This window comes from Monodelphis domestica, chromosome 6, assembly GCF_027887165.1.
Source record: "Monodelphis domestica isolate mMonDom1 chromosome 6, mMonDom1.pri, whole genome shotgun sequence".
In the NCBI taxonomy this organism is placed as follows: Eukaryota; Metazoa; Chordata; class Mammalia; order Didelphimorphia; family Didelphidae; genus Monodelphis; species Monodelphis domestica.
In genome coordinates, this window is record NC_077232.1 from 78,952,051 (window position 1) to 78,977,360 (window position 25,310).

Here is a 25,310-nt window from a genome sequence, read left to right on the forward strand (position 1 = left end):
CTTCCTGCTTTGAACATTTGTGTGAGTCTGTGTGTGTGTGTATGTGTGGATAACATCATTTTCCTCCCACAATTCTTAGGATCAGGAGCATCCAAAAAGAAGATGCCAGATGCCACTGGTTGGGCAGGGGAGGGGGGCGGAGAGGGGGTGAACAGCGTGGGCTAAGGCCAGGGTAAAGAGCCGAGAAATTATGCAGCGGAAGCAGCGGCAGCAACCAGCCATGGACAGTGTTTACGGCATACTGAAGTCCAGGTTTCTGTCTGTTCCTGCAGTCATGGGTCAGCAGTGACGTTGAAGCAGACGCTATCCTGAATCTGTTCAATGTAACAGAACAGGATGAAGGAGAATACCTTTGTAGAGCCAACAATTTCGTAGGCATAGCCGAAAAGCCCTTCTGGCTCCACATTCGCAAATTCAGACCAGGTAACTGTAGACTGACTCTGTCCCAAAGTCTTAGCGACACGCAGGAATGAGCTTTTAACATTTTAAAGAAACCGATTGAGTTTTTTTAAAAACAAAAAATCATTTGGTCACACCCTCTGTCATCTGGTGCTGAATGGCTTGATCTTAATTCTTTGCTATGTATATGTGTATGTATATATGTATATTTATATATATATATATGTATGTGTCAGTGTATATATGTATATATAAAATATATGTATATACTTTTGAATTAAAATGCCAATACATCAATTGCAATGGAAAAATTCCCATAATGAAGTGACTGAACTTTTTAAACCCAGAGACCCCCTTCTTCTCAACACCCTCTTTCTAATAATTCACTCCATTTCCATTGTGAGTGCTAGACTTAGAAATGCATGCTTGTGACCATTCCTGTCAAAATATGGTGTCCAAAAAAGATGTCCAACGTGGTAGATGATGTCTCAAATGACCTGGGTTTGAGTTTTAGCTCTGTCATTCTCCTACTATGACACCCTGGTCAAATCACTGCCTTTCTTGGGTTTCCTATTTGGTAAAATGCCAGCGATTGTGTCCTGTGAATTTTCCATCCTGCCTCTAAACAAGATTATTTTACTGAATTGATTATTACTTTTCTTAGTAGGACACAATTGTTAGTCAGAAGCAGGGTCAGGGAATGATAGGCATGCCAAAAGACATGGTCCAGCAGCATTGTTAATGCCTGCACTCACTCATTCTAATCAACTTCTTTCTACTCACCTCCAGCCCCCTTTCCTATCTTGCCTGATCATCAAGCTATAGTGTATATACACAAGTTCTTTAGCAATGTTAACCTGTAATCTACTAAGTGACCCCTCTTCACCACCACTGCCCTACCCCCTTCCCCTCAGAAGTAACCTAGCTTGGTGAAAGGAGCACGGGATTTGGAGTCATACCTTTTCCCTTTTCTCATTTAAAATGAGGGGGTTATTCTAGATGATCTCTAAGGCCCCTTGCAGGTTCATCAGAGCCCTGCTATCTTGTGCTCCAATAGATGAGCCCTTCCGTTCTTTTCTTCACACCCTTGAGCTCATACCTGTTCACCTGAGCTCAATGAACTAACACTGCCCCCCTCCCCCAAGTCACATTGTGGGGTGACTTTTCCATTGAGATGGTTTTGCTTGCATGCTGCCGCTTTAGTGGGACAGAGTAAATGCCTGGTGAAGGGTACCCCTTGCTTTCAATTACAGGTTGCCAATGGGGTCTGGAATGAAAGGGAAAATGGGGTCATGTGAATTAAAACTTTCGGTTTGGTTTGGTTTGGTTCTCCATCTGTGTCGGACAATTTGCCTGTGAAAGCTGGTGATCTTCTGTGTGCTGGGGACTTGAGTGGCTCCCTTTCCTCCATCTCTTGCTGCCCTTCCTATCTCGGTGTATCTTTTTGTCTTTCTAGACAGCAGGAGTTAACACAACGGATAAGGAACTAGAAATTCTCTATTTGCGCAATGTCACCTTTGAGGATGCCGGGGAGTATACTTGTCTTGCTGGGAATTCTATTGGGTTCTCACACCATTCTGCTTGGCTGATGGTTCTCCCAGGTACTCCTCTCCCCTCGCTTTCCTATCTGGGCCTGGCCCTTCTCTCTCCTGTTGGGAACTCTGCAGTGGGGGATTCTTAGAAATGCCAAAGTGCCATCTGGAAACAAAACCTTCCCAAGGTCAGCCACACCTTGGGGAACAAATAGAGCTGGGGAAACCAGATTGAATTGGACATGAACATGGAAATCTTCAATTATCATTCAAATTTTCCTCTTCTTTCCCTTGAGCACCAAATATCTTCTCAACAGCACCACCCCCAATGTTTCTCCCCAAAAGGCAAACCAGATAGACCTTAAGATTCCCATCTTAACTATACATTGGACTCAGGTCTCAAATGAGCCTGCCTGAGTTTTGGTCCCAGCATGACTCTGACTTGCTGTGGGATTTGGGAGAAGTCACCTAGTAAGGTCTCCATTGCCTCATTTGCAAAATGGTGATTTGCTAAAATTTCCTTCTGACTCTGGGATTCTATTTAGAATCCTAAGGAGAAAAAGACAGATCTATGGACAGCTTTCATATAACGGCCCTCTTGCCCAATCATGTTTGCTGCCTTGAGAAGACGACCATCACCCCATGCAGCAGTAGGTCACCTGGAAGCACAGGAAACAGTGGCCTAGTCTGTGTTGGAGGCCCCTTGCCCCCTAACATATTCTCCAATCTGGCCTCACAATTGACCTCAACCACTCAGCAGCTGTGGAAGGCTCTGGGAGGCCGTACCCACTGGCTCCTTTGGCATAGCTAAGCTCTCACAACATGGGAAGCTGCGGGTGCTCTGCTGGCCATAATTGGCCTCCGTTCACAAATTGGGGAAAGTTCTCATAGGTGGGGGGCCTTGGCTCTGGATGCCTGGGGCCTTCCTCAAGTTCCAAGCTCTTTCCCTCCCTATCCCTCCTCCCTCCTCCCTCCTCCCTCCTCCCTCCTCCCCAAACCATCTCCAAAACCACCACCATCTTGGTCAGAGCCTTTCCAGATTCTAGTCCTTAATATTGAATTTATAAATGGTCTTTGGAAAATCTAATCCCTGATAAAGGCCTTGTTTGGTTAGAACCAATGCCCTTGCCAAAGCGAAGAAAGGAAAAATTCCCAAGAAATGTCTGGAAAAGCAGGCCCTGGAAGCATTGGCCAAACCTTTTTTCTCATTTAGTTATTTTTATTTAGGGATTAAAAACAAAACACTCACTCACACACACACACACACACACACACACACACACACACACACACACTTCCTTCTGACTTTTGGAAACAAACCTAGCTACAGTTGTATAAAAGGATGTTCAGACAACATTGTCTTGGCCCACCCAACACTTTGAGGGTCTTTCCCCGCAGCCCCAGATTTTTATGAGGCATCCATGCACAGATACAAGAGCAAAACATTCAAATGCACACAAATGCCTAAGAAGTCAAATATAAATCATAAGACCATAACCCTGGAAGAGACCTCAGAGGGTACATAATCCAACCCCCCCTCCCCCATTTACAAATGAGGAAACTGAGGCCTAGAGAGGGGAATCAATCAGACCCAGATCCTCCAGGTATTAGGTAGCAGCTAGGAGGTTTGAATTCATCTGACTCTGCCAAACTCTCCATACTGTGCCATATTCAGGAGCATTGAGTTTGCAGGCGGATGACTTGAATTTGAATTCTTTTTCTACTACTTAACAATTTGTGCAACTTGGGTCAAGTTATTTAATTTGTCCAGGTCTGTTTCCTCCTCTGTAAAATGAGGGAGTTGGAATCAATAGCCTCTGAGATCCCTTAGCGACAAACCCACATAGAAAGAGAAACAAGCAAGACAACCAGCACAAAGTTTTTTTTCTATTAACAAACATTTATTTTCTCTTTCTCATAGTGGAAAGACCAAAATAAATAACACCACTGTAACAACTAGACAAAGTCAAGCCAAACAAATTTCCATTGGCCGTGCCCTTTCTTTTCTGAGACAAATCCCTGCTTTTGCACTGTGGATTCCATCCTCTCCCATTTTCTCCAATAGATGACCCTTACCATCATCCTCGAGGTTTTGAATTTTCATTCTCTCCCTGCCTCCTAATTCCTTCCATTCAGTCTAAACACATGATTGGGATTCCGACCATCATCCCCTCAAGTTCATCCCCCTTTCCCTAATTTCCCAGCCAAACAGCTGGAAAAACAAGCATTTATGCAGTGCTACTATGGGCCAGTCATTGTGCTAAGTGCTAAGAATATATAAAGAATATTAAAAAAAAAAACTTCCTCTAGCTCAAAATCATGACTGTGTCACTCACACTCACACTCACACACACTCAGCATCCCCTTTGTCCTGAGCTCCCAAATCTTGGAAAAGACTCTTAGCTGGGAGTCTGCCCCCTGCCCCATCTTCCCTTCCAAACCCTCCCTGGCCTTCCTCCTCCTCCTGCCCCTCACGAGCTCTCCCATCCTTCTGCAGCCGAAGCGATGGTGGAAGAGGACGACTCGGGCAGCGTCTTCGCTGGCCTCCTCAGCTATGGGCTTGGCTTTTGTCTCTTCATTGTGGTGGTGGCAGTGGCCGTCGCCATATGTCGGCTGAAGATGCCCTCCAAGAAGGCCATCAACACCCCCACTGTTCAGAAGGTGTCCAAGTTCCCACTCAAGCGACAGGTAACAGAAAGTAGATACAAGATTCCGAACCCATCCCCTACGATTCTCCCCTTCCCCCCTCTTCCCTGCTCCTGCCAAGATGGGTAGCGGTGTGGGGCAAAGCCTTCAGACTTCTCTCCTGGGCTCAGCAAATGTGCTTTGGATTTGGGCATTGGATGGATTTGGTTTTAGCCTTTAACAGAAAATTTTTAGGAAAAATGAGATTTAGTCTAGGGAATGTTGTAGAGTGTTGGAATTAGCGGGGAGACCTGAGTTCAAATTTTAACCCTTGCTAATTCATTACATGGCTTTGGGCAAGCCATTTCACTCAGGTTCCTCACCTGTAAAATGAATATAACATCATGATATCTATCTCAAAAGCTAGGAAATGGGAGTGACCCTGGGCAAGTCACTTAAGCCCCATTGTTTAGCCCTTACGGATCTTCTGCCTTAGAACCAATATACAGTATTGATTCTGAAATAGAAAGTAAGAGGTTAAAAAATAGTCTTCCGCTTTAGAACCAATAGACAGTATTGATAATCTTCTTCCTTGGAACCAATAGACAGTATTAATTCTAAGATCAAAAGGGTTAAAAAAATAGTGTGTATTGGTTCCAAGGCAGAAGAGTGGTAAGGCCTAGGCAATGGGAGTTAAGTGATTTGCTAAGGGTCACCCAACTAGGAGTTTTCTGAGGTCCAATTTAAAACCAGGACTTTCCATCTATAGGCCTGGCCATTAGTTCACTGAACCACCTAGCTACCCTCCCCCCAGTACACAGTATTGGTTCTAAGATGGAAGGTAAGAGTTTTCTTTCTTGCTTCCTTTTCTTTCTTCCTCTTCTATTTTTCTTCCTTCCTTCCTTCCTTCCTTCCTTTCTTCTCTCTTTCTCTTCTTCCTTCCTTCCTTTCTTTCTTCCTTTCTCTCTCTCCCCCTTTCCCTCCCTCCCTTCTTTTCTTCCTTCCTTTCTTTCTTTCCTTCTTTTTTTTCTTTCTGTCTTCCTTTCTTTTTTAAAAGCACCTTGGGAGAAAAGATTCTGAAAAACCTTAGAGGTACCATAGGAATGAGAATTATTAATAGAAAATGACTTCTTATTTTGAATTGGAATCAGAACATGCCCCTATGATATGGTGAGATCTTTCATCTTTGCACCATCTGGAGGAAGATAGTTCAAGAGCTTCCAACCTCACCAGGTCATCAGAAAGGGGCCGTGGTATTACTGAATGATCCCACCTGCTTCCACAAGGATTTCCGTACATGGAACCCAAACTTTTCCTCCTAGTCACTCCTACTGGACCAAGCAGAACACATTTAATCTCCCTTTCCCATGGCCACATTTAGGCCTTTAAAGATGGCACTCCTGCCTCATGTCCCCAACTTTACTGAAAGTGATCATTCTTCAATCGTGCCCCGAAGTGCCTACCTCGTTTCCAGTCTCTTCACCAGCCTAGAGGCCTTCCTTTGGCAGGATGAGGGGTCCAACTTGTCAATGCCTCTTCTAAAATGAAGTGCCCCAAATGTGGCATGACCATTTAAAATAATAATAAGTAATAAAACCAGACACCACAGTCACCTGGCACCAAGGAGTGCTTCAGTCCTAGTCTTGCCAGCCCTCAGGAAATCAGTTCACTGTGGTTCAAAACCTCTAACTATGGTATACAAAGACCTTCCTTCAGTGCTGAGACAAAGCTGAAAAGGGAGCATACAGTTGAAAAGAGAAAAGCCTACAGGGGGCAGCTGGGTGCCTCGGTGACTAGAGAGCCAGGCCTAGAGACAGGAGAGTCCTGGGTTCAAAAATTGGCCTCAGACACTTCCTAATCTGATCCTGGGCAAATCACTTCACCCCCATTACCTAGCCCTTACCATTCTTCTGTCTAAAACCAATATACAGTATTGATTCTAACACAGAAGATAAGGATCTTTTTTTATCCTACAAAGGAGGCTTGATGGTGTGATGGAGAGTTCAAATCCCATCTTGAATGTTTATTCCTTTTATGACCTTGGCTGCATTTTTAGCCTTGCGCAGGCCTCGGGTTGATGGCGTGTCCTCTGTGACCCATTTCGGTTCTAAATGAATGCCCCTGTTTCCCCAAACACAAAGGTGAACAGAACAAGGCAAAGCCAGGAATGTTTGTGTCCATGTAATAAGACTGTTTTCCATGAACACCTGGCCATATTAGGTTATTTGAGAAGTCACAGGATTTAGAAAGCATCTGACCCATTTTCCCAATCTGTTGGGCAAGTTGTCTGGCAGCGTTTGCTCAAGGAGCTCCTGCTGAACTCTTGTGATAAATGCTTGCTTTGAGCTTGTCTGTGGTCTGCTGAACATGGAATTTCCCATCCCTACTGACTTCCTGAAAAAAGCCCAGTCCATCCCCTTAGGAGCCCCACTCTCCTGCCCAGAAAGCCCTGAATGGCAGCCAAGTATATCTGAGACGGAACCTTCTGGCCCCCTTTCTGTGGGTGGTCAGACTCCAAGAGGGCAAAGAGAGAACTAGCCCCCTCCTCTTCCCCAAACAGACTCCTGCACCGTAGCTGTGTGAGTTCCTGTTGGGTATGGAAGCCTCCGGGTGAACTGGATAACTCTAGGTGTCCCTTGGAAAGAATTGGGCTCCATGAAGACCACACAGTGTTTTTGAGGAAAATTTAGAGAAGGGCCTTGAAATTCCTGGACTGTAGCACCAGGACTCTCTGAGGTCCCATTCAGCCTCTCTCCCAGGCAGGGGAAGGAACTAAAACCCAGATCCTGGCTCCTGGCATTCAAAAAACCTCTCTCTCCTCTAAACCACAACCCAGGAATGAGCCTGAGGGTCTTTCTCAGTGGACTTAAGGCCTCTGGTACCCAGGGCACACAGATTTATGGCCGTGGCACATTTTTGTCAGTGCATTTGGTCCGAGGGTTGAGGTTGCTAAAAAGCCTCCATACCCAGCAGGAACAGTTACAACCTCCCTTCATGCACGTATGGGGTGTCCAGTTGGGTTATTTTATCTTTGCCCTCTTGGGGTCTGATCACCCATAGAAAGGAGGCCAGGAGGTGGTCTCAGATCAAGCTGGCTGCCATTCAGGGCTTTCTGAGCAAGACAGCAGAACCCTCCAGGAAGAGAAAGGTCTTTAGGGACTGAGGTGTAGTCGGAAGGAAACTGGCTTTGAACACCAACACAGATATTTCCTCATTGTGTGACTGGTTTCTTAACCTCTCTGAGTCTGTTTCATCATCTATAAAAAAGTGAAGATAAAGACTACATTTCATGAGTCTTAAAGGACAATAAGATCATAGATGGAGAGCTGTAGGGTCCCTCTGAATCCTCTGAGCCAACCCTCTCCTTTTCAAGATGAAGAAACTGAGGCCGTGCCCCAAAGTCATGCAGGTAGCAAGTAGTGGGGCTGGTGTGTGAACCCAGTTCTTCTTGATTCAAAAAAGAATCCAAAGAAAAGAACTTCTTGATTCAAAAATCCAGTGCTCTTTCCATCAGTTGTCCCCATTTCCAGCACTTGGGAAGATGAGTCAGGAAGAGTAAGAAGGGCCCTTGGACTCTTAAGAATGGGAGACTTTCAGTGGGCATGGAAGGGCAAGGATAAGATGGCACAGGCAACAGCCATGGAGGCAGGAAGGCCTAGGAGACGTTTGGATGGGATGAGGAAGGGGACAGAGGACAAGATTGAAGAGTCACCCAGTTTGACTAGAGCACAGACTACATGGGAGGGAATGACTTGACCTAATCATGCCCAATCATGGAGGGCTTCTAATGCCAGGATGATTCTCCCAGAAGACACTAGACAGATCCATTGCACATAATTACCCCATTACAGGGGAGTTGAATGATTCAAAGCCAGAACTTTCTTGCTTTTCCATTTTCCTCTCCTTCCTCAGACAGACCATCCAGCTACACAGAAAGGACTCAGAAGACACGTGGCAATAACATTCTATTTGCTCCCTTCAAGCAGGTGTCCCTGGAGTCGAACTCGTCCATGAATTCCAACACCCCGCTGGTGAGAATCGCCCGCCTCTCCTCCAGCGAGGGGCCCATGCTGGCCAACGTGTCCGAGCTCGAGCTCCCCGCCGATCCCAAGTGGGAGCTGTGCCGATCTCGGTCAGTGCTTCATTACCCACCTGCCTGTTGACCTCCAGGCTCCCCTCTTACCCCACTCCCTTCTCCCTCTTCTTTTTTTTTTTATCTTGCCTTCAAGCTATCCTTCTCCTTCCAGTCATGGCAATGGGAGCAAAGACCAATGTTCAAATCTGGGCCTCTGCAACCCTGAGCAAGTCCCATCCCATCTAGGCTTTGGTCTCTGTGTTTAAAAAACAAAACAAAAACCCAAGGGAGTTGAACTGAATAACCTGATACTTCCAGGTTTTCCTATTCCATTAGTCTCTGAATGTGTACTAGTTGCTCCAGCCCTATGCAGGTTCCTATAGAAAAAATAAGAGATGATATAGTCTCAAGTCCTTCTGATTAAGGAACAGAGCTAGTTGATCTGATGTTAACTTGTGTGATGGAAACACCAAAATATTCAGACATAAGAGAGATCAGAGAAAGGAAGCCTTCTTGGGAAAGGTAGGAGTGGATGAGCCTTGAAGTATGAGAATAGCAGGACACCAGACACAAAGCACTTTTGCTCACAGCAGCCCTCAAGATAGGTAATGTCATGATGGTTATCCCCATCTTACAGGTGAGAAAAGCAAGACTCAGAGTGATAAAGGGGATCCCTCTGAATCATCTGAGCCAACCCTCTTATTTCAAAGATGAAGAAACTGAGGCTATACCCCAAAGTCATACTGGTAGCAAGTGGTGGTGTTTTTTAGGGAAATTTAGAGAACAGTTTTGAAATTCCTGGACTGTAGCACCAGGACTCTCTGAGGTCCCATTCAGCCTCTCTCCCAGGCAGAGGAAGGAATTAAAACTCAGATCCTGGCTCCTAGCATTCGAAAACTTCTCTCTCCTCTAAACCATAACCCAGGAATGAGCCTGAGGGTCTTTCTCAGTGGACTGAGAACACAATCTGAGTTTATTTCAGAGGGTAGGAAGGAACCAGCACACGAGAGTGTGTCTTTACCAGACATTCTTTCCTTCCAGGCTTACCCTGGGAAAACCTCTTGGTGAAGGCTGTTTTGGCCAAGTGGTAATGGCAGAAGCCATTGGCATCGACAAAGACAAGCCCAACAAACCCGTGACCGTTGCCGTGAAGATGCTGAAAGGTATTGTCAAATGAATGGACTTATAGATTCTTCTGAACTTCCCTTCCTGGGAATTTCCTAAAAAGGGACAAAAGATTCAGGCTTCATGATCCTGGTGCTCCACTCCATGCAGGAGAAGGAGGAGGCTCAGTCTGGAAGAAAATAGGGAGACTTAGGTCTCACCCTCAGTATTTCAGAGTATGGAAGGAGAGGGAGAAGGAAAAGTCCTCAATTCTGCATTCAGGTAGCTCACTGGAGGCGATGGGGGAAGAGTCAGGACTCACAATACCAGAGTTAAACAATGGCGACCACATCGCATGGACCCAATGATTAATGACCCCAGTGGAGAAGTAGACAGTAAATGCTACTCTGCTCTGTGGAGGGTGAGATCACCGACCCAGTGCAATTTGGGTAGACTGCCCAGAAGAGGCTTAGTTGGAACCCTGCCCAGGAGACTTCTCAGGCCCCTTCCAACCTCAGAATTTCTGTGGTAAAAAATGTCAGAGATGAATAGTACCAAACCGACATGGCTTGGATTTCCATGACAGGAGGCCCCAGTGTCTGTTCAGAAAGACATCTTAATAGATTCTCTGCTTCTGGCTAACCCCCTGGGCTTCAAGGGAGAAAGTTTTCAGCATCCCCCATCTTAGAGAGCATTCAGAAAGGCGTACAAATGGACCACTGTGATTTTTCTTGATGGGATTGACTTCCACCCTAGAAGAATGCCACCTGCCTGACCTCTCCTTCCTTACCTCTTTAGATGATGCCACAGACAAGGACCTGTCCGACTTGGTCTCTGAAATGGAAATGATGAAGATGATTGGAAAACACAAAAACATCATTAACTTGTTGGGAGCCTGCACCCAGGATGGTAAGCTGGCCCCTGGCTCCAGACCCTTTGCCCCTCTCCTTAATCCCCCGGACCTCCAGAAAAGGACTCCTATTTCCAGTCTCCTCCTGGGGCTCTCAAACACTAATCGGTGATCCTGTGCTTCCTTTTCTGATAGGGAAAACAGCAGGCAGGTCAGTTTCTGCTTCCTGCACAGACAGAGAAACTGACGCCCTGCCATAGTCAGGGACTGCACCAGTCACTAGCACAGGTGGATGCTGGGGTGTCTGAGGCCCGAGGGCATGTTCTGGGTCAGAGAACTTGTGAATCAGTCTTAGAACTAGGGAGAATCACAGGAGCCATTGAGTCCATCTAGACCCTGGGTTCTTGCCCTTTTTCAAAGGTCCTAGACTTCTTCTCAGTCTCACTTGCATAAAATAAAATGCATAGGAGAACAAAGGAAAACAGTGATATGGGATTGTATCTAAATATTAATCATAAAAAACAAATTCACACACCCTGGGTTAAGAATCCTTGGGTTTCTGCAGGCCCCTCCTTTGGGAGATGAGAAACGGAGCCTCAGAGAATTATTCAGGGTCACGCAGAGAGGAAGGGAACATGAATCTGGGTTCAAGCTCCAGTTCCCCAGTTCCAAATCCACTTTTTTTCTCATTATGGTCTCATTAAGGCTGAAGGGATGAGTTAGAGTCTTTTGTGTACCACACAGCTTCGCCCCAGGTCAGGGCTCCAGAATGGGGATCTTCATCTGAACCACAATTTAACTCATTTTGTCATTTATTTTTAAAATCCTTACATTCTGTCTTAGTAACAACTGTAAGACAGAAGGGCAAGGGCTAGGCAAAGGGGTCACACAGCTAGGAAGTGTCTGTGGTCAGATATGAATCCAGGATTATCCATCATAGCCTTGGTCTCTTATCCCTTGAGCCACCTAACTGACCCCTCTTTTTATAATTTATAAACCTGAATGACTTGTCCAAGGTCACACAAATAAGTAGCAGATCCAAGACCTTTGATTCCCAGCTGATAGTTTCCACTACTCAAAGCTTTCTCAGCCTGGAGACTGAGAAATATTTTATTAAATCTTTTATTTCTTTAAACCCTTCCCTTCCATCTTAGAGTCAATTCTGTATATTGGTTCCAAAGCAGTAAAGAGCAGTAAAGACTGGGCTATGAGGATTAAGTGACTTGCCCAGGGTCACACAGATACGAAGTATCTGAGATCACATTTGAACCCAAGACCTTCCATCTCTGAGCCTGGCTCTCAATCCTCTCAGCCACCTAGCTGCCCCCTCTAAGACATATTTTAACCAATGAAATTTATTTTCATATTTACAATATTTTATTTTTCCCAACTAGATGTAAAAACAATTTTAACATTCATTTTCCTAAAATTTTGAGTTCCAAATTCTCCTGCTACCTTCTTCCCCCTCCCTAAGACAGTAAGCAATTTGATCTCAGTTATACTTGTGAAATAATATAAAACATATTTCCACAACCAATGTAGTTTAAAAAACATGCACACAAATTGCCACTGGACCTTGCCATCTCCTGCATCCTGTATCTCTCTTTCTCTTGAAAAATATTTTTTCTAGTTAATGAGAATAATTTTTGTTTGTTTTTTCTTTGTTTATTTTGTTTTTCCCTCACCTTTTCCCTTCCCCCCTTCTGGAGCTGACAAGCAAAGAAATTTTTTTAAAGCATCTTTCCATGGTTACATGATTCATTTCGTCTTCCTGCTCCCCGCTCTCGGAGCTGACAAGCAATTCCACTGGGCTATACAAATGTTATCACTTGATACCTCTTTCCATAGTATTCATTTTTGCAACTGAGAGATGTATATATTTTTTTAATTTTTAGAATATTTAAACATTGATTGATATGCCAACATAATTGGTTTCCCTTATAGTACTATGTATTTTATTTTCTACATTTAAAAACATTATTTTATGGGGGCAGCTGGGTAGCTCAGTGGATTGAGAACCAGGCCTAGAGACAGGAGGTCCTAGGTTCAAATCCAGCCTCAGTCACTTCCTAGCTGTGTGACCCTGGGCAAGTCACTTGACCCCCAGTGCCTAGCCCTTACCACTCTTCTGCCTTGGAGCCAATACACAGTATTGACTCCAAGACAGAAGGTAAGGGTTTAAAAAAAAAAACATTATTTTATGAATTATGTGGAAATAGGTTTTGATTGATAATATTTCTCAGTTGCAAAAATGAATACTATGGAATGAGGTATCAAGTGATAACATTATATAACCCAGTGGAATTGTTGGTCAGCTCCAAGAGGGTGGAGAGAATAAGAATCATGTAACCATGAGGGGAAATTTTTTAATGTTAAATTTAATTTTAAAAAATTTTAATTTTTGAAATTTTAAAATTTTTTATTTTTAAAATGAAATCATTCAAGGGGAAATCCATTATTTTATGGAGTTCATAGCTTCCCAAGAATCTTAAGATCTACTAAAGGTCAGGGATCTCTGGTCTAAGTAGGGACTGGATGATCCCATCAGGAATATTGCACTGGGTAGGAGGTTTTCCATCCTGAGATTCCCCTATACTGGGAACACGAGATGCAGAAAATGCCAGGCAGGGGGTTCTGAATTCAGGGATGTTTCCCTCCACCCTCAGATCAGTGTGAGGTCTAGCCTGAGAGCCCTGGGCTCGGGAACCACCTCCCAGCCAACTCTGTGGCCATGCGTGATAATGCCATCACTCTCCCTTTGGCCCTGCAGGTCCCCTCTACGTCCTCGTGGAATATGCATCCAAGGGGAATCTTCGTGAGTATCTGCGGGCCCGGAGACCTCCAGGGATGGATTACTCCTTCGATACCTGCAAGCTCCCAGAAGAACAACTGACCTTCAAGGACCTGGTGTCCTGTGCCTACCAGGTGGCCCGGGGCATGGAGTACTTGGCATCCCAGAAGGTGAGTGGTTGGAAAGGCACTGTGCAGGCATCTGATCAGGCGCTCACTTCCTTACTGCTTCAGGAAGCCCACCAGGCTCCTGCGGCTTCCACACCATTCAAAGGATCGGTGACTTTAAAAATACCTAGCTTCAAGTTATGGATCTGAACCTCTGTTTTTCTGCCTGAAAAATGGGAATACTATGACACCACTTGCCTCACAGAGTTGTTCTAAGAGAAAGAATTTTGGAAACCTTCCTTAAAGCTCTTAGAATGGGAGATGTTATTTATGTGAAAGTACAGTCAGGGGCATCTAGATGGCACAGTGCATAGAGTGCCACACCTGGCATTGAGAGGAGCTAGGTTCAAATGTGACCTCTCTGTTTCCTAACTGTGGGATTCTGTTCGCCTAGTCCTTGCCCATTTGCTGTAGCAGAGCTGGAAAGCAGAGGTTAAAAAAAGGAAAAAAGGAAGAAAGAATATGGTTTTAATAACACATGCCTTGTCTTCACTAGGGCTGCTATAAAAGGGAGGAAGAAAGAGAGAGGGAGAATGGTTATTAATACAGGCTTTCTCTCCACCTGGGTTGCTGAAAGGGAGGGAGGAAAAAAGACAGACAGATAGATAGATAGAGACAGAAAGAAGCAAGGAGAGAGGGGAAAGAGAGAATGGTTATTAATATAGGCCTTCTCTCCGCCTCGGCTGCAACAACAAACGGATAGAGTGCCAGACTTGGAGTAAAGATGATCTGAATTCAAATCCAGCTCTAGACACTTCCTAGTTTAGCTATAAGACCTTGGACCTATCACTTAACCCTGTTTGCCTCAGTTCCCTCATGTGTAAATGGGCTAGAGAAGAAAATGGCCAACCATTCCAGTCTCTTTGCCCAAAAAAAATCCTAATGGGGTCACAAAATATTGAATGTGACTGAAGTGACTGAACAACAAATCTTTTCCCCTTTAAGGCCCTCTCCACATTTTAATAGGTGGGTTTTTAAATTTTGTTTGCGTGTAAGGGAGGCTTGATCTGCCTGGGACTCCTGGTATGGGGGCAGGGGGGAGGGTTAGGACCATAATTCAAGCCCTACTTCAGACTCATGAGTGGAAGCCAGCAAGGCTTTGAAGAGTGAGCTCCAGCCAGGACTTAGATCCATCCAACATCAGATATGTCTCAGCTCACATATGTGGCCTTGGGCAAGGAGGCCTCCAGTTTTTTCTTCTGCAAAACAAGAGGATTGAACTCTGGCCTTTGAGATCCTTCTAGCTCTTATCTTTGATCCCCTTTGCTGTGTGGGTTAGTGGAGGGAATTCACCCACTGACAAAAGCATGGATCTTTCCAGTGTTTGCATGTATTGTTGGGTTTGTCTTGCTGTAGACCTTGTTGCCTCTTCAATCATTTGTTAGTCCTGGAATGCAAGGCATCCATTCCACAAGCACTTTTAGCACCCCTCTTCCCTCTGTTCTGCTGAGCACCCGTTTCTAGAGAAGTGTAAAAGGACCCAGATCCCCAGGCCTGGTTTGCTCTGATCCATACTGCCCTTGTGAGGTTTTCTCTCATTAACTCAGTGTCTTCCCCAGGCCTTTATGCCCAGAAGAGAATGAGTTCATTCCTTATAACCAGGTGATAGAATCAGAGAATCATGACTGTCAAAGCTAAGAGGGATCCTAGAACCTAAAATGTCCAAGTTGGAAGAGACTATCAAATGGAGGCTGTCTGAGCAGGAAGGGACCTTAGGACAAACCACGTAGAAGGACAGAGAATTTAAGGATCATCTAATTCAAGTCCCTCATTTTTACAGTTGAGGAAACTGAGGCCTAAAGCAGGGAAGAGACTTACTGAAGGTCACACAGCAAACTAGAACTAAAATTCAGGATTCCTGACTCCCAGACCAAGAAAGAGAAGAGAGTATCTTTTGGTTGCCCTTCCTTACCCATGTTGCCTAAAACAGAGCAGCTCAAACATGGCGGCCCAAAACAATATGGTTGGTGGATACCATGGTCTAATCCTTTAGGGGAAGAAAAATATCCCAGAGAACAGAGATACTCTAGACAAGGACTTATCCCCTAGCTCATATCAGGTGGATCCCTTGTGACTTTACCTTCTTTTCTTTTAGTACTTATAAAAGGTAGAGACAGAGCAGGCAGAATTATGATGGAATGTGACTATTCTCCAGATGGGCAAAAGCAGCCTCAAAGGGGTTTAACTTGCAGATTAGGCAACTATGAGACTAAGGGCTCACTTAGAACCTCCTTTCCAATACTTCTTCTATGTGAAATTGCCTCCGGGGCATCCATATGTCTCTAATTCATTTACTTATTCTTGGATCCTCTCCTTTCCCCTCTTAGTGCATTCACAGGGACCTGGCTGCTCGAAATGTGCTAGTAACAGAAGACAGCGTGATGAAGATTGCAGACTTTGGCCTGGCCAGAGACGTGCACAACATTGACTACTACAAGAAAACAACCAATGTGAGTAGGATGAGACAGAACGTTAAGAGACCTAAGAATGCTAACTTAGATTTATCTCAATCCACTTTTATTCTCACTTCCTTCTGAATCTCATTCTTGTTTGCCAAGGGAGGATGAATCCTAAAATATCAGAATGTCAGAGACTAAATGGAACTTGGAAACTAAAATGTCATAGTTGGGAGAGAACTTAGAACATAGAATATGGAATGTCAGAGCTGGAAAGGAATATAAAACATGAAGTATCAAAACTGGGAAAAGGATTTTGGAACAAGAAATGTCAGCAGAAGAGAACCTAAAACATGGTGTGTCAAAGTTGAGAGAGAACTTAGAAAGTAAAACATAGAGTATCAGAGCCAAAAGGGAACTTGGAACATAGAACATGGAATGTTGGTTCTGGAGAAGAATATGGAACATGAATTATCCACTGGGAAAAGGACCTTGAAACATGGAACATCAGAGTTAGAAGGGACCTTAGAACATAGAGTAAAAGAGTTGGGGATCCTAGAACCTGGAATGTGAAATATGAGCAGGAGAGAAATCTAGGACATTAGCTACCAGAGCTGAGAAGAAGACCTTAATACATGGAGTGACTGAGCTGGAAGAGAACATAGATCATGGAGTGTCAGAGTTGAGAGGGAACTTAGAGCATAGAATGTGAAATGTTAAGGCTGGAGAGGACTCTAGAACATGAATTGGGAAAAGGACCTTGGAATATGGAGTGTCAACACTGAAAGGACCTTAGGACATGAAGTGTCAGTGTTAGTTAGGAAGGAATATAGAATATAGAATATGAAATGCTAGAGCTGGAGAGAAATCTAGAACATGAACTGGGGGAAAGACTTTAGAACATGGAAGTGTCCAAGTTGAGGAGGGATTTAGAATATAGAATATGAAATGTTAGAGCTAGAGAGAAATCTAGAACATCAACTGGGAAAAGGACCTTAGAACATGGAAGTGTCCAAGTTTGGGGGAGACTTAGAATATGAAATACTAGAACTGGAGAGAAATCTAGAACATGAACTGGGGGAAAGACTTTAGAACATGGAAGTGTCCAAGTTGAGGAGGGATTTAGAATATAGAATATGAAATGCTAGAGCTAGAGAGAAATCTAGAACATCAACTGGGAAAAGAACCTTAGAACATGAGAGTGTCTGAGTTGGGGGGGAATTTAGAACATAGAATATGAAATGCTAGAGCTAGAGAGAAATCTAGAACATCAACTGGGAAAAGAACCTTAGAACATGAGAGTGTCTGAGTTGGGGGGGAATTTAGAACATAGAATATGAAATACTAGGGCTAAAAAGAAATCTAGAACGTGAACTATCAGGGCTGGGAAAAGGACTTTAAAATATGGATCAGAGATGGACCAGACCTAAAAACACAAAACAAAGACTCAGAGCTCACTGATAAAGTGATTTATCCTGTCATTCTCTGATCAAATAAAAAATATCTTCCCCTTTTGTTCCTCAAAAAGATGTATACTCTAGAACTAAGGGGATGAAAATGTGGTATTTAGAGGAAAATAACAAAGTTTTCCTTCCTTCAAGGCTTAGTCTGCATCTCCACCCATCCCTTGTCCCTTTGCCCATTGCTCCAAGTTCTACCCTCCATCACCAATAGAACAAGGCTCATCCTTCTTCCTCCTGGCACTTTGGGCCCCTGATAGTTGCCATGAACCCCAGAATCTTCTTTTCTCTAGACTATACACCACATGTTCCTTCACCTGGTCTCAGCATCCCACAGCTGCTCCTATCTGTTGCATTCCATCTACAGCTGTAGTCCCATAAGGAGCCACCTCACAGATGCTAGTGGCATCCAAAATAAGGCTTGGGACAGGTCTTGGTGAACAGTGGAGGATGGAGGAGGGGGGCAGCTGAGTAGTCTGGGGCCCTAATCCTCTCTCGGGGGCCCATGGGCTGGGTGAGGAGTGCAGGGAGCCCCCTGGGCTTGAATATGCTGATGGGACATTCCCTTTTGTCTCCCTAATTCCAGGGGCGGCTGCCTGTGAAGTGGATGGCTCCAGAAGCCTTGTTTGACCGGGTGTACACTCACCAGAGTGATGTGTAAGCATCTCCCACACAATCCCCTCCCAAAAAAATACAGCACATGGGTTGCCTCTGGCATTAACAGCTTTGTCAGGCATTATCTAGACGTTGGAACCTGGCACAGAGAATGTCAGAGCTGGGGGGAATACCGAAAGAGGAACATCCCAGCTAAATTGCACAGGGCGAATGTTCATTCAGTTTCCTCATCACCTGTAAAATGGTGATCATAATAGCACCTACCTCCCAGGGTTCTTGGAGATAATATTTGTAATGCATTTTTCAGATCTTAAAGTACCATAAAAATGCTAGTTGTTATTATTACGATTAGAGCACCAAACCTGAACAATTTACAGGTCTTAATTAATATTCATATTAATTAATTGATTGATTAATTAATATATATTATATATGTGTAATACATATAGATATATAATATAAATTCCAGCTATTTTTCTCCTAACACTTCTGCATTTACAAAGAAACACTTTGGGTTAACATCCCCATTTTGCAGGAAGTCTAAAAGGGAAGGAGCTCCCAAGTGAATAATAAGGAATTTGACAGGAATTTGAATTTGAACCCAAATCTTCTGCCTTCACAGCTGGAAATGGCTCCTTGAAAACTCAGACCGTGCCTGGGTGGGACACTTGCTATTGAGCTGGGTCCACAGAGGGGTGGCTCAAAGGAATTCAGAGGAGTGGCCCTGGGCAGCCAGTCACACCCATGATGGCTCTGTTAGCCATGCGTGGCTGCCCCAGAACAAAGCTGGACACAGAAGGAGCCCAGGAGGAGGAGGAGAAGGAGAGGGGAAATCTGGTCTGGGCTGAGGAGGCAGAGAAATTGCTCTGTGTCCCACCCTCCCCACTCGTATCCCTTTTCTTTATTTATCCATTCATTCATTACTTGCACATTTATTGCTGATTGACTTGCTTTTTCCTATTTCTAGCTGGTCTTTTGGCGTCCTGCTTTGGGAGATCTTTACCCTAGGAGGCTCCCCCTACCCTGGGATTCCCGTAGAGGAGCTCTTCAAGTTGTTAAAAGAGGGCCATCGAATGGACAAACCTGCCAACTGCACCCATGATCTGTAAGTGCTAGCTTGAGGGCACATCGGATGGGGCACTGAACATGGGCACAGGAAGGGCCTGGGCTTCAGTCTTGCCCATCCCACCCCCCCAAGCACTGACTACTGTCTGATTCTAAGCCAATCCCTTAACTGTTCTCAGCCTCAATGTTCTCATCTGTGAAGATGGCCCCTAGGGGAAGCTGTGGGTGCCTCAGGGAAGAGAGAGCCAGGCCTAGAGATGGGGAGTCTTGGATGTAAATTTGGCCTCAGACACTTTCTAGCTGTGTGACCCTGGGCAAGTCACTTAACCCTCATTGCCTAGCCCTTATCACTCTTTTGCCTTCTCTCTTCAATTCTAAGAGAGAATATAAATGTTTTAAATAATAACAATAATTACTATATATAATAATATTATATTGTATTCCAATATATTATATAATAATATTCTATATAATTATTTAATATAATATTTATATTCTATGGTGATCATAATATGTTTATATATTATATAATGATTGAGGTATAATAATATTTATTATATACTTATTAATATAATATTTATTATATGTTTATTCATGTGGTGTGTGATTATTATATATGATCATTATATACTGTATAAATATTAAAAATTATATATAATTTTATATGTAATATTGTATAGTATAGAATAAATGTATAATAGTATGTTATAAATATATAATTATATATTACATATGCTGGCTTTGGGGAGGGGAGGCTGGTTATATATTATATGCATAATATATTATTATAATAATATATTAATAATAATAATATAGCCCCTACCTCCCAGGGGCATCAGGTGATCATCAAATAATAACTGTGAAATGCTTCACAAACCTTCTTGGTATCCCTTTGACAGCCTGGAGGCTCCTACACCAGAGGGGCCGAAGCCCCTGCCCAGGGACTGTTTACCCAGCTCAAGTTCCCTGGGGCCCCAGGCTTCTACTCTCAACCATTTATACTCAAAAACCTCTTCTTTCCCCTTCTCCCTGTCCCATCAGTCCTGTCCTCCCCTCTCTGGGTCAGGGAGCTCCAGTCTTGGGAGGTCTGATATAGAGGCTTTTTGTAACAGAGGCCTCATAGGCCTTCTGGCCCAGGGCACCAGGCAAGAAAGGGGTGACTTCCCTCCTGGCTCTCCTAGTACTTACAAACCCTTGTAAGGTCTCCCAGAATTCTAGAAAGGTATATATAATGCTGCCTAGCCGGGAGCTACCTCAAGAAAGCTGGCAGTTAAATTTTCAGGATGAGCGTGTCCACTTTAGAAACTAGCTATGACCATTTTTAAATGTTTTTACTTTAAAATTTTTTAATTAATTATTTTTTTTAATTAAACATTTAAAATTTTTTTTAATTTTTTTGTTTTTAAAAATTAAATTAATTTTTGAATAAAATAACACAAACATTACCTTCTATGATGGAGAGAGGGGTTGATTGAGACTCTTATAAATAAATTCTATTAATAACTTAAATACCCCCAAAAAAAGAATGCTAAAATTTATTTTTACATGTAATTGGGAGAGAAAATAAAATATACTTTAAAATATTTAAATGACATTGATAATAATAATTTGTATTTATATAGCATATTAGGGTTTATAGCTATCTCACCCAATTCTCACACTACCCCTGCCTGGAAGAGACCCCCTTCCCCGATCATCTTGTCCAGCACCTCTTTTTAGACAGTAGAAGGTCAGGGACCAGAAAAGGAAAGCATTCTATCCAGAGTCACATAGCTAATAAATAAATAATGGAACCACAACTAAGATCACAGCAAACTAGAGCTGGCAGGGAACCTTAGATTCCAACATCTTCATTTTATTGATGGAAGAAAATGAGACAGAAAGGGAGAAGGGCTTGTCCTACTCATGCCAAAGCATTCAGGCTCTTGCCTGGGTTGACCTAGGCCTTAGGACGGCCTCCAATCTCATCTCTTCACCTCCCATGTCTCTCCCCAGACCTGTCCTCCCCGTGTTGCCAGAAGCATTTTTCTAAATTGGCAAGAGACCAGATGGGTTTCTTCTGGCCTCCCATCACCCCTTCCCCATCCTTCTCCACCCCATTCCCAGAATGAGGCCCCCTTTCTTGTCAAGCCCTCATTCTCACTCATCTGGGGAGAAATCTGCCTGGAAAAGACCCATTGAGCCCCCAGGCCTGCAGTTCGGTCCTTTATTATCTCCTCTTGCCCAGATTCTTGTAACATCACCTTTGCTGCTTTTTCCACATCTTTACAATCCATCCTACAAATAGTACATATCCAGACTTTCCAATGTGTTCCTCCTCTGGCAATATCGAGAAAACTAAAGATAAACTCTGCCATTCAAAGCCTTTCCAAACACAAACCTATTTTTTATTCATCCCCCAAATTCCAGCTCCATGGGACTACTTCCCCTTTATGTCACACCCATCCTCTTTGGACTTCCCATTTCTCTCTCTGAGATGTCTTTGTTTTACCATGCTTAGAATGGGTTTTTCCTTCTTTGCCTCACCTGCCATCTGAGTCATTTGACGCCCTGCCCTTCTTCTTTAATGTCCCCTCATTCGTGTATCTTCCCTACCTTTCTTGCCTTCTTTCCCTAGCAAACCTGATCTCTTCTCTCAGCATTTCATAGGACTTTAACGTGGATGTGCGTTTCTCACCCTGGAGTCAGAATCCTGGCTCAGCCACTACTGGACAAAAAAATTTAACCTTGGGCTCTTAAAGGTGATGATGATGATGGAGGAAGACCTTAGAAAGGCTTGAGGAGAGTCCCAGCTACAGTGTCTGCTAGCGAAGGACCAGCCTGTTCCCAGGAGGCTGCCCACTCAGTGAGAGATTCTTTAGCCCTCAAAACCCATGAAATCAAAATGAAAAATCACTCTTCGATCCCTGCCCCACGCCAGCATTGTTCTCAATGTGTGTATCTCTTCTCTACCTGATTCAGTCTCCCCCCATTCAGTTGCCTCACCTCTGTCTTCACTTTAGACAAGAGTCCTTCCTTGCCCAGCCCCAGCCCCCCAGAGCCCCCACTATCAGTCTGTGATACTATCCACTCATGTGCCCTTTCTGAGCCAGATGCTGGCACAACAGAGGATGCTTTTCAGCCTGCCAGCTCTGGACAGATGGACAATGTCTGGGAATAGGAGGAGAAGCAATCCCAAAATGCTTCCTCAAACAAAAACCTGTCTCTTTCTTTTTCTAACACCACTAATTCCTTCTTTAAAAAAAAAAGTTTTATTGACCCCTTTTGTTTGTTTTAAACTCTTATACCTTCTGTCTTAGAATCAATACTAGATATCAGTTCCAAGGCCAAAGAGTAGTAGGGATTTGGCAATCTGGGGTTAAGTAACTTGCCTGGGGCCACACAGAGGCCAGGTTTAAACCCAGGATTTACCATTTCCAGACCTGGCCCTGTAGTCCCTGAGCCACCTAGCTCTGCCTCTATTGATGCCTTTTTAAAAAACATTGCCATCATTTTCCAGTGTGTGTTTCTCTCTGTCTCTGTTTCCTCTCCTTTTTCCTCTCTCTTCTCTCTCCCTCTCTCTCTCCTTCTATCTCTCTTTTTCCTCTCTTCTCTCTCCCTCCTCTCTCTTTCTATCTCTGTCTCTTGCTGTTTCTTCTCCTTTTTCTCTCTCTTCTCTCTCCCTCCTCTCTCCTTCTACCTCTCTATCTCTGTCTCTCTTTTTCCTCTCTCTTCTCTCTCCCTCCTCTCTCCTTCTCTTTCTTTTTTCCTCTCTCTTCTCTCTGCCTCCTCTCTCTATCTCTATCTCTGTCTCTCTCTGTTTCCTCTCCTTTTTCCTCTCTCTTCTCTCTCCCTCTCTCTCTCCTTCTATCTCTCTTTTTCCTCTCTTCTCTCTCCCTCCTCTCTCCTTCTACCTCTCTATCTCTGTCTCTCTTTTTCCTCTCTCTTCTCTCTCCCTCCTCTCTCCTTCTCTTTCTTTTTTCCTCTCTCTTCTCTCTCCCTCCTCACTCTTTCATATTTATATATATATATTTAAATATATGTTTCTCTCTGCCTACCTCCATCTCATACCCACAGACACACATGCATGCACACACAGTGTAGAACTTTCCCTTGTAAAAAAAAATCTACTTGACCCGAACAAAAAGATGCATCGGCCATGTGTGACAACATATTCTTCACTCCACTGGTTCTTGGCTGAAAGGAGAGAGACACGCGTCACCATCAGTCCTTTGAAGTTAGATTGGAATGCCAATGTTCCTCCGGTGGTTTTTATATGACTCGAAATCCTGTGTGGTACAATTTCTGAGACTTCCACACTGAATATGACCCAAAGGGCCATGGAGAAAAAAACTATAGGAGAGCACGGGCTTTTTTTACATTTCTTTTCATCCTCAGCCCTTACTACCGTGCCTGGCATATACAGCAAGCACTTACTAAATGCCTTTTGATTGAGTCATTGATCTAGAGAATCAGAGCTCTCCAGTTGGAAAGCCACTCCAGCGCCATCTTGTCTAACCTTTTGATTTTTATGGAAAAGGAAACCAACCCAAGGAGATTCAATAGCTTGCCCAAAACACACAAGTCCAAGGATCTGAGAGAGAATTTGAACCCCAAATCACTGGTGCAAATGATATCATCCAGCAAGTCTCTTATCCAAAAAGGCCCCCGTCATTTCTCACTCTTGATTCTCCCTGTCCTGTTTCCGCAGATACATGATCATGCGTGAGTGCTGGCATGCAGTCCCGTCCCAGCGACCCACCTTCAAGCAGCTCGTGGAAGACTTGGACCGGGTTCTCACCGTCACATCAACAGATGTAGGTGGCTCAGAGTCCTCGAGGGCCCTCGCCTTCCTTCCCAACCCTGGCTCTGTTTGGGGGTTGTATTTCGAGATTCTTGGGTCATTCTTCCTCATTGTTCTCCTTGCCTCAAATGGAAGGGCCATCTGGAGAAGAATTGAGTTTCCCATCCTTTAGAGGTCTTTCGGTGGAGGGATGGAGGGTCATTTTTCCAGTTCCAATACTTTGGGAGTCTCCTGTGTCCAGGCTGGGTACTGGGCACGGGGAATCCAAAGAGTAGAAGGCACCAGCCCCATTGGAGAGGGTGCTTGCTTTGCCTGGGACACTGTCTGGCAGTAGGAAGAGGAAGAGAAGTCTTTGTGGCCTATCCACTGATTCATAATGGAAGGTGGCATGAGGGCAGGACTCAAAGCCACCCCGCTCTAGAGGAGGAGAGTTCCAGAAGCTGATCCCCCGGCCCGACTCCTCGTAAAATCTTCCATCATTGCCCAGCTCGGGTAGCCTCTCCTCCCCATCCTCATCCCTCCGAGAGGAATGAGCCTCCTGTCCTCCCATCACCTCTTAGATCATCGGGTTTGACATCTCCCACCCTCATGTCTACCTTTTTTCAGTTACTGGGTCGCTGCCTTCTCTTTCTGCTTGGTTGAGTTCCTCAAGAGCAAGCGGGTCTCTGCCCCCTTCTGCCTTCTTATCACTAGCCTCCAGCTTGGCGCCTTGAACATAGTAGGGCCTTAATAAGTATATGTCAGTGGGAAGAGCACTAGATCTGGGGGTCTGACGACCTGAGTCTAAATCCCACGTCTGGGCCTCCATTGTTAATATAAGTATTTTAATACAAATGATATTATTTATATTAACATAAATATATTTTCATATCAATATGAAGATAATAATATAAATGATATAACAAATTATATCATGTGTATCTATGTTAATATATTTTCATATCTATATAGTAATAACAATATAAATAATATAACATAAATTATATTATGTGTATTTATTTATGTTCATATCTATATAGTAATAACAATATAAATAATATAACATAAATTATATTATGTATGTTTATTTATGTTCATATATTTTCATATCTATATAGTAGCAATATAAATAATATAACATAAATTATTATGTATATTTGTTTATGTTCATATGTTTTCATATCTATATAGTAATGACAATATAAATGATATAATATAAATTATATTATGTGTGTCTGTTTATATTAATATATTTTCATATCAATATAGTAATATCAATATATTTTATAACATTGATATTGTTTGTATCTATTTATAATATATAATATATAATATATAATTTAATACAAATATGTTTTAATACTAATATAAATGTTGTTATAAATTGTATTATTTATATTTATGAATTAATACCAACATTTATAACTATTACTATTGATTATATAATAGAATTTCTATTATTTCTTTCT

At 43.4% G+C, this 25,310-nt stretch overlaps 1 protein-coding gene across 4 annotated transcripts in view; it reads left to right on the top strand.

Annotated features, from left to right (window-relative positions):
- Window positions 1-25,310, top strand: part of FGFR3 (fibroblast growth factor receptor 3) — a 91,141-nt gene that overhangs the window by 61,991 nt on the left and 3,840 nt on the right. Inside the window, exons 8-17 of one of the 4 annotated variants that reach the window (XM_056802295.1) lie at window positions 273-423; window positions 4,429-4,619; window positions 8,540-8,688; window positions 9,673-9,794; window positions 10,534-10,644; window positions 13,356-13,546; window positions 15,871-15,993; window positions 17,986-18,056; window positions 18,982-19,119; window positions 23,770-23,875. In XM_056802295.1, coding sequence (XP_056658273.1) covers window positions 273-423; window positions 4,429-4,619; window positions 8,540-8,688; window positions 9,673-9,794; window positions 10,534-10,644; window positions 13,356-13,546; window positions 15,871-15,993; window positions 17,986-18,056; window positions 18,982-19,119; window positions 23,770-23,875 — 1,353 coding nt within the window. Of the gene's footprint in view, window positions 1-272; window positions 424-1,855; window positions 2,001-4,428; window positions 4,620-8,539; window positions 8,689-9,672; window positions 9,795-10,533; window positions 10,645-13,355; window positions 13,547-15,870; window positions 15,994-17,985; window positions 18,057-18,981; window positions 19,120-23,769; window positions 23,876-25,310 lie in introns of all 4 variants that reach the window. The other 3 variants (XM_056802296.1, XM_056802297.1, XM_056802298.1) reach the window with 3 other exon arrangements.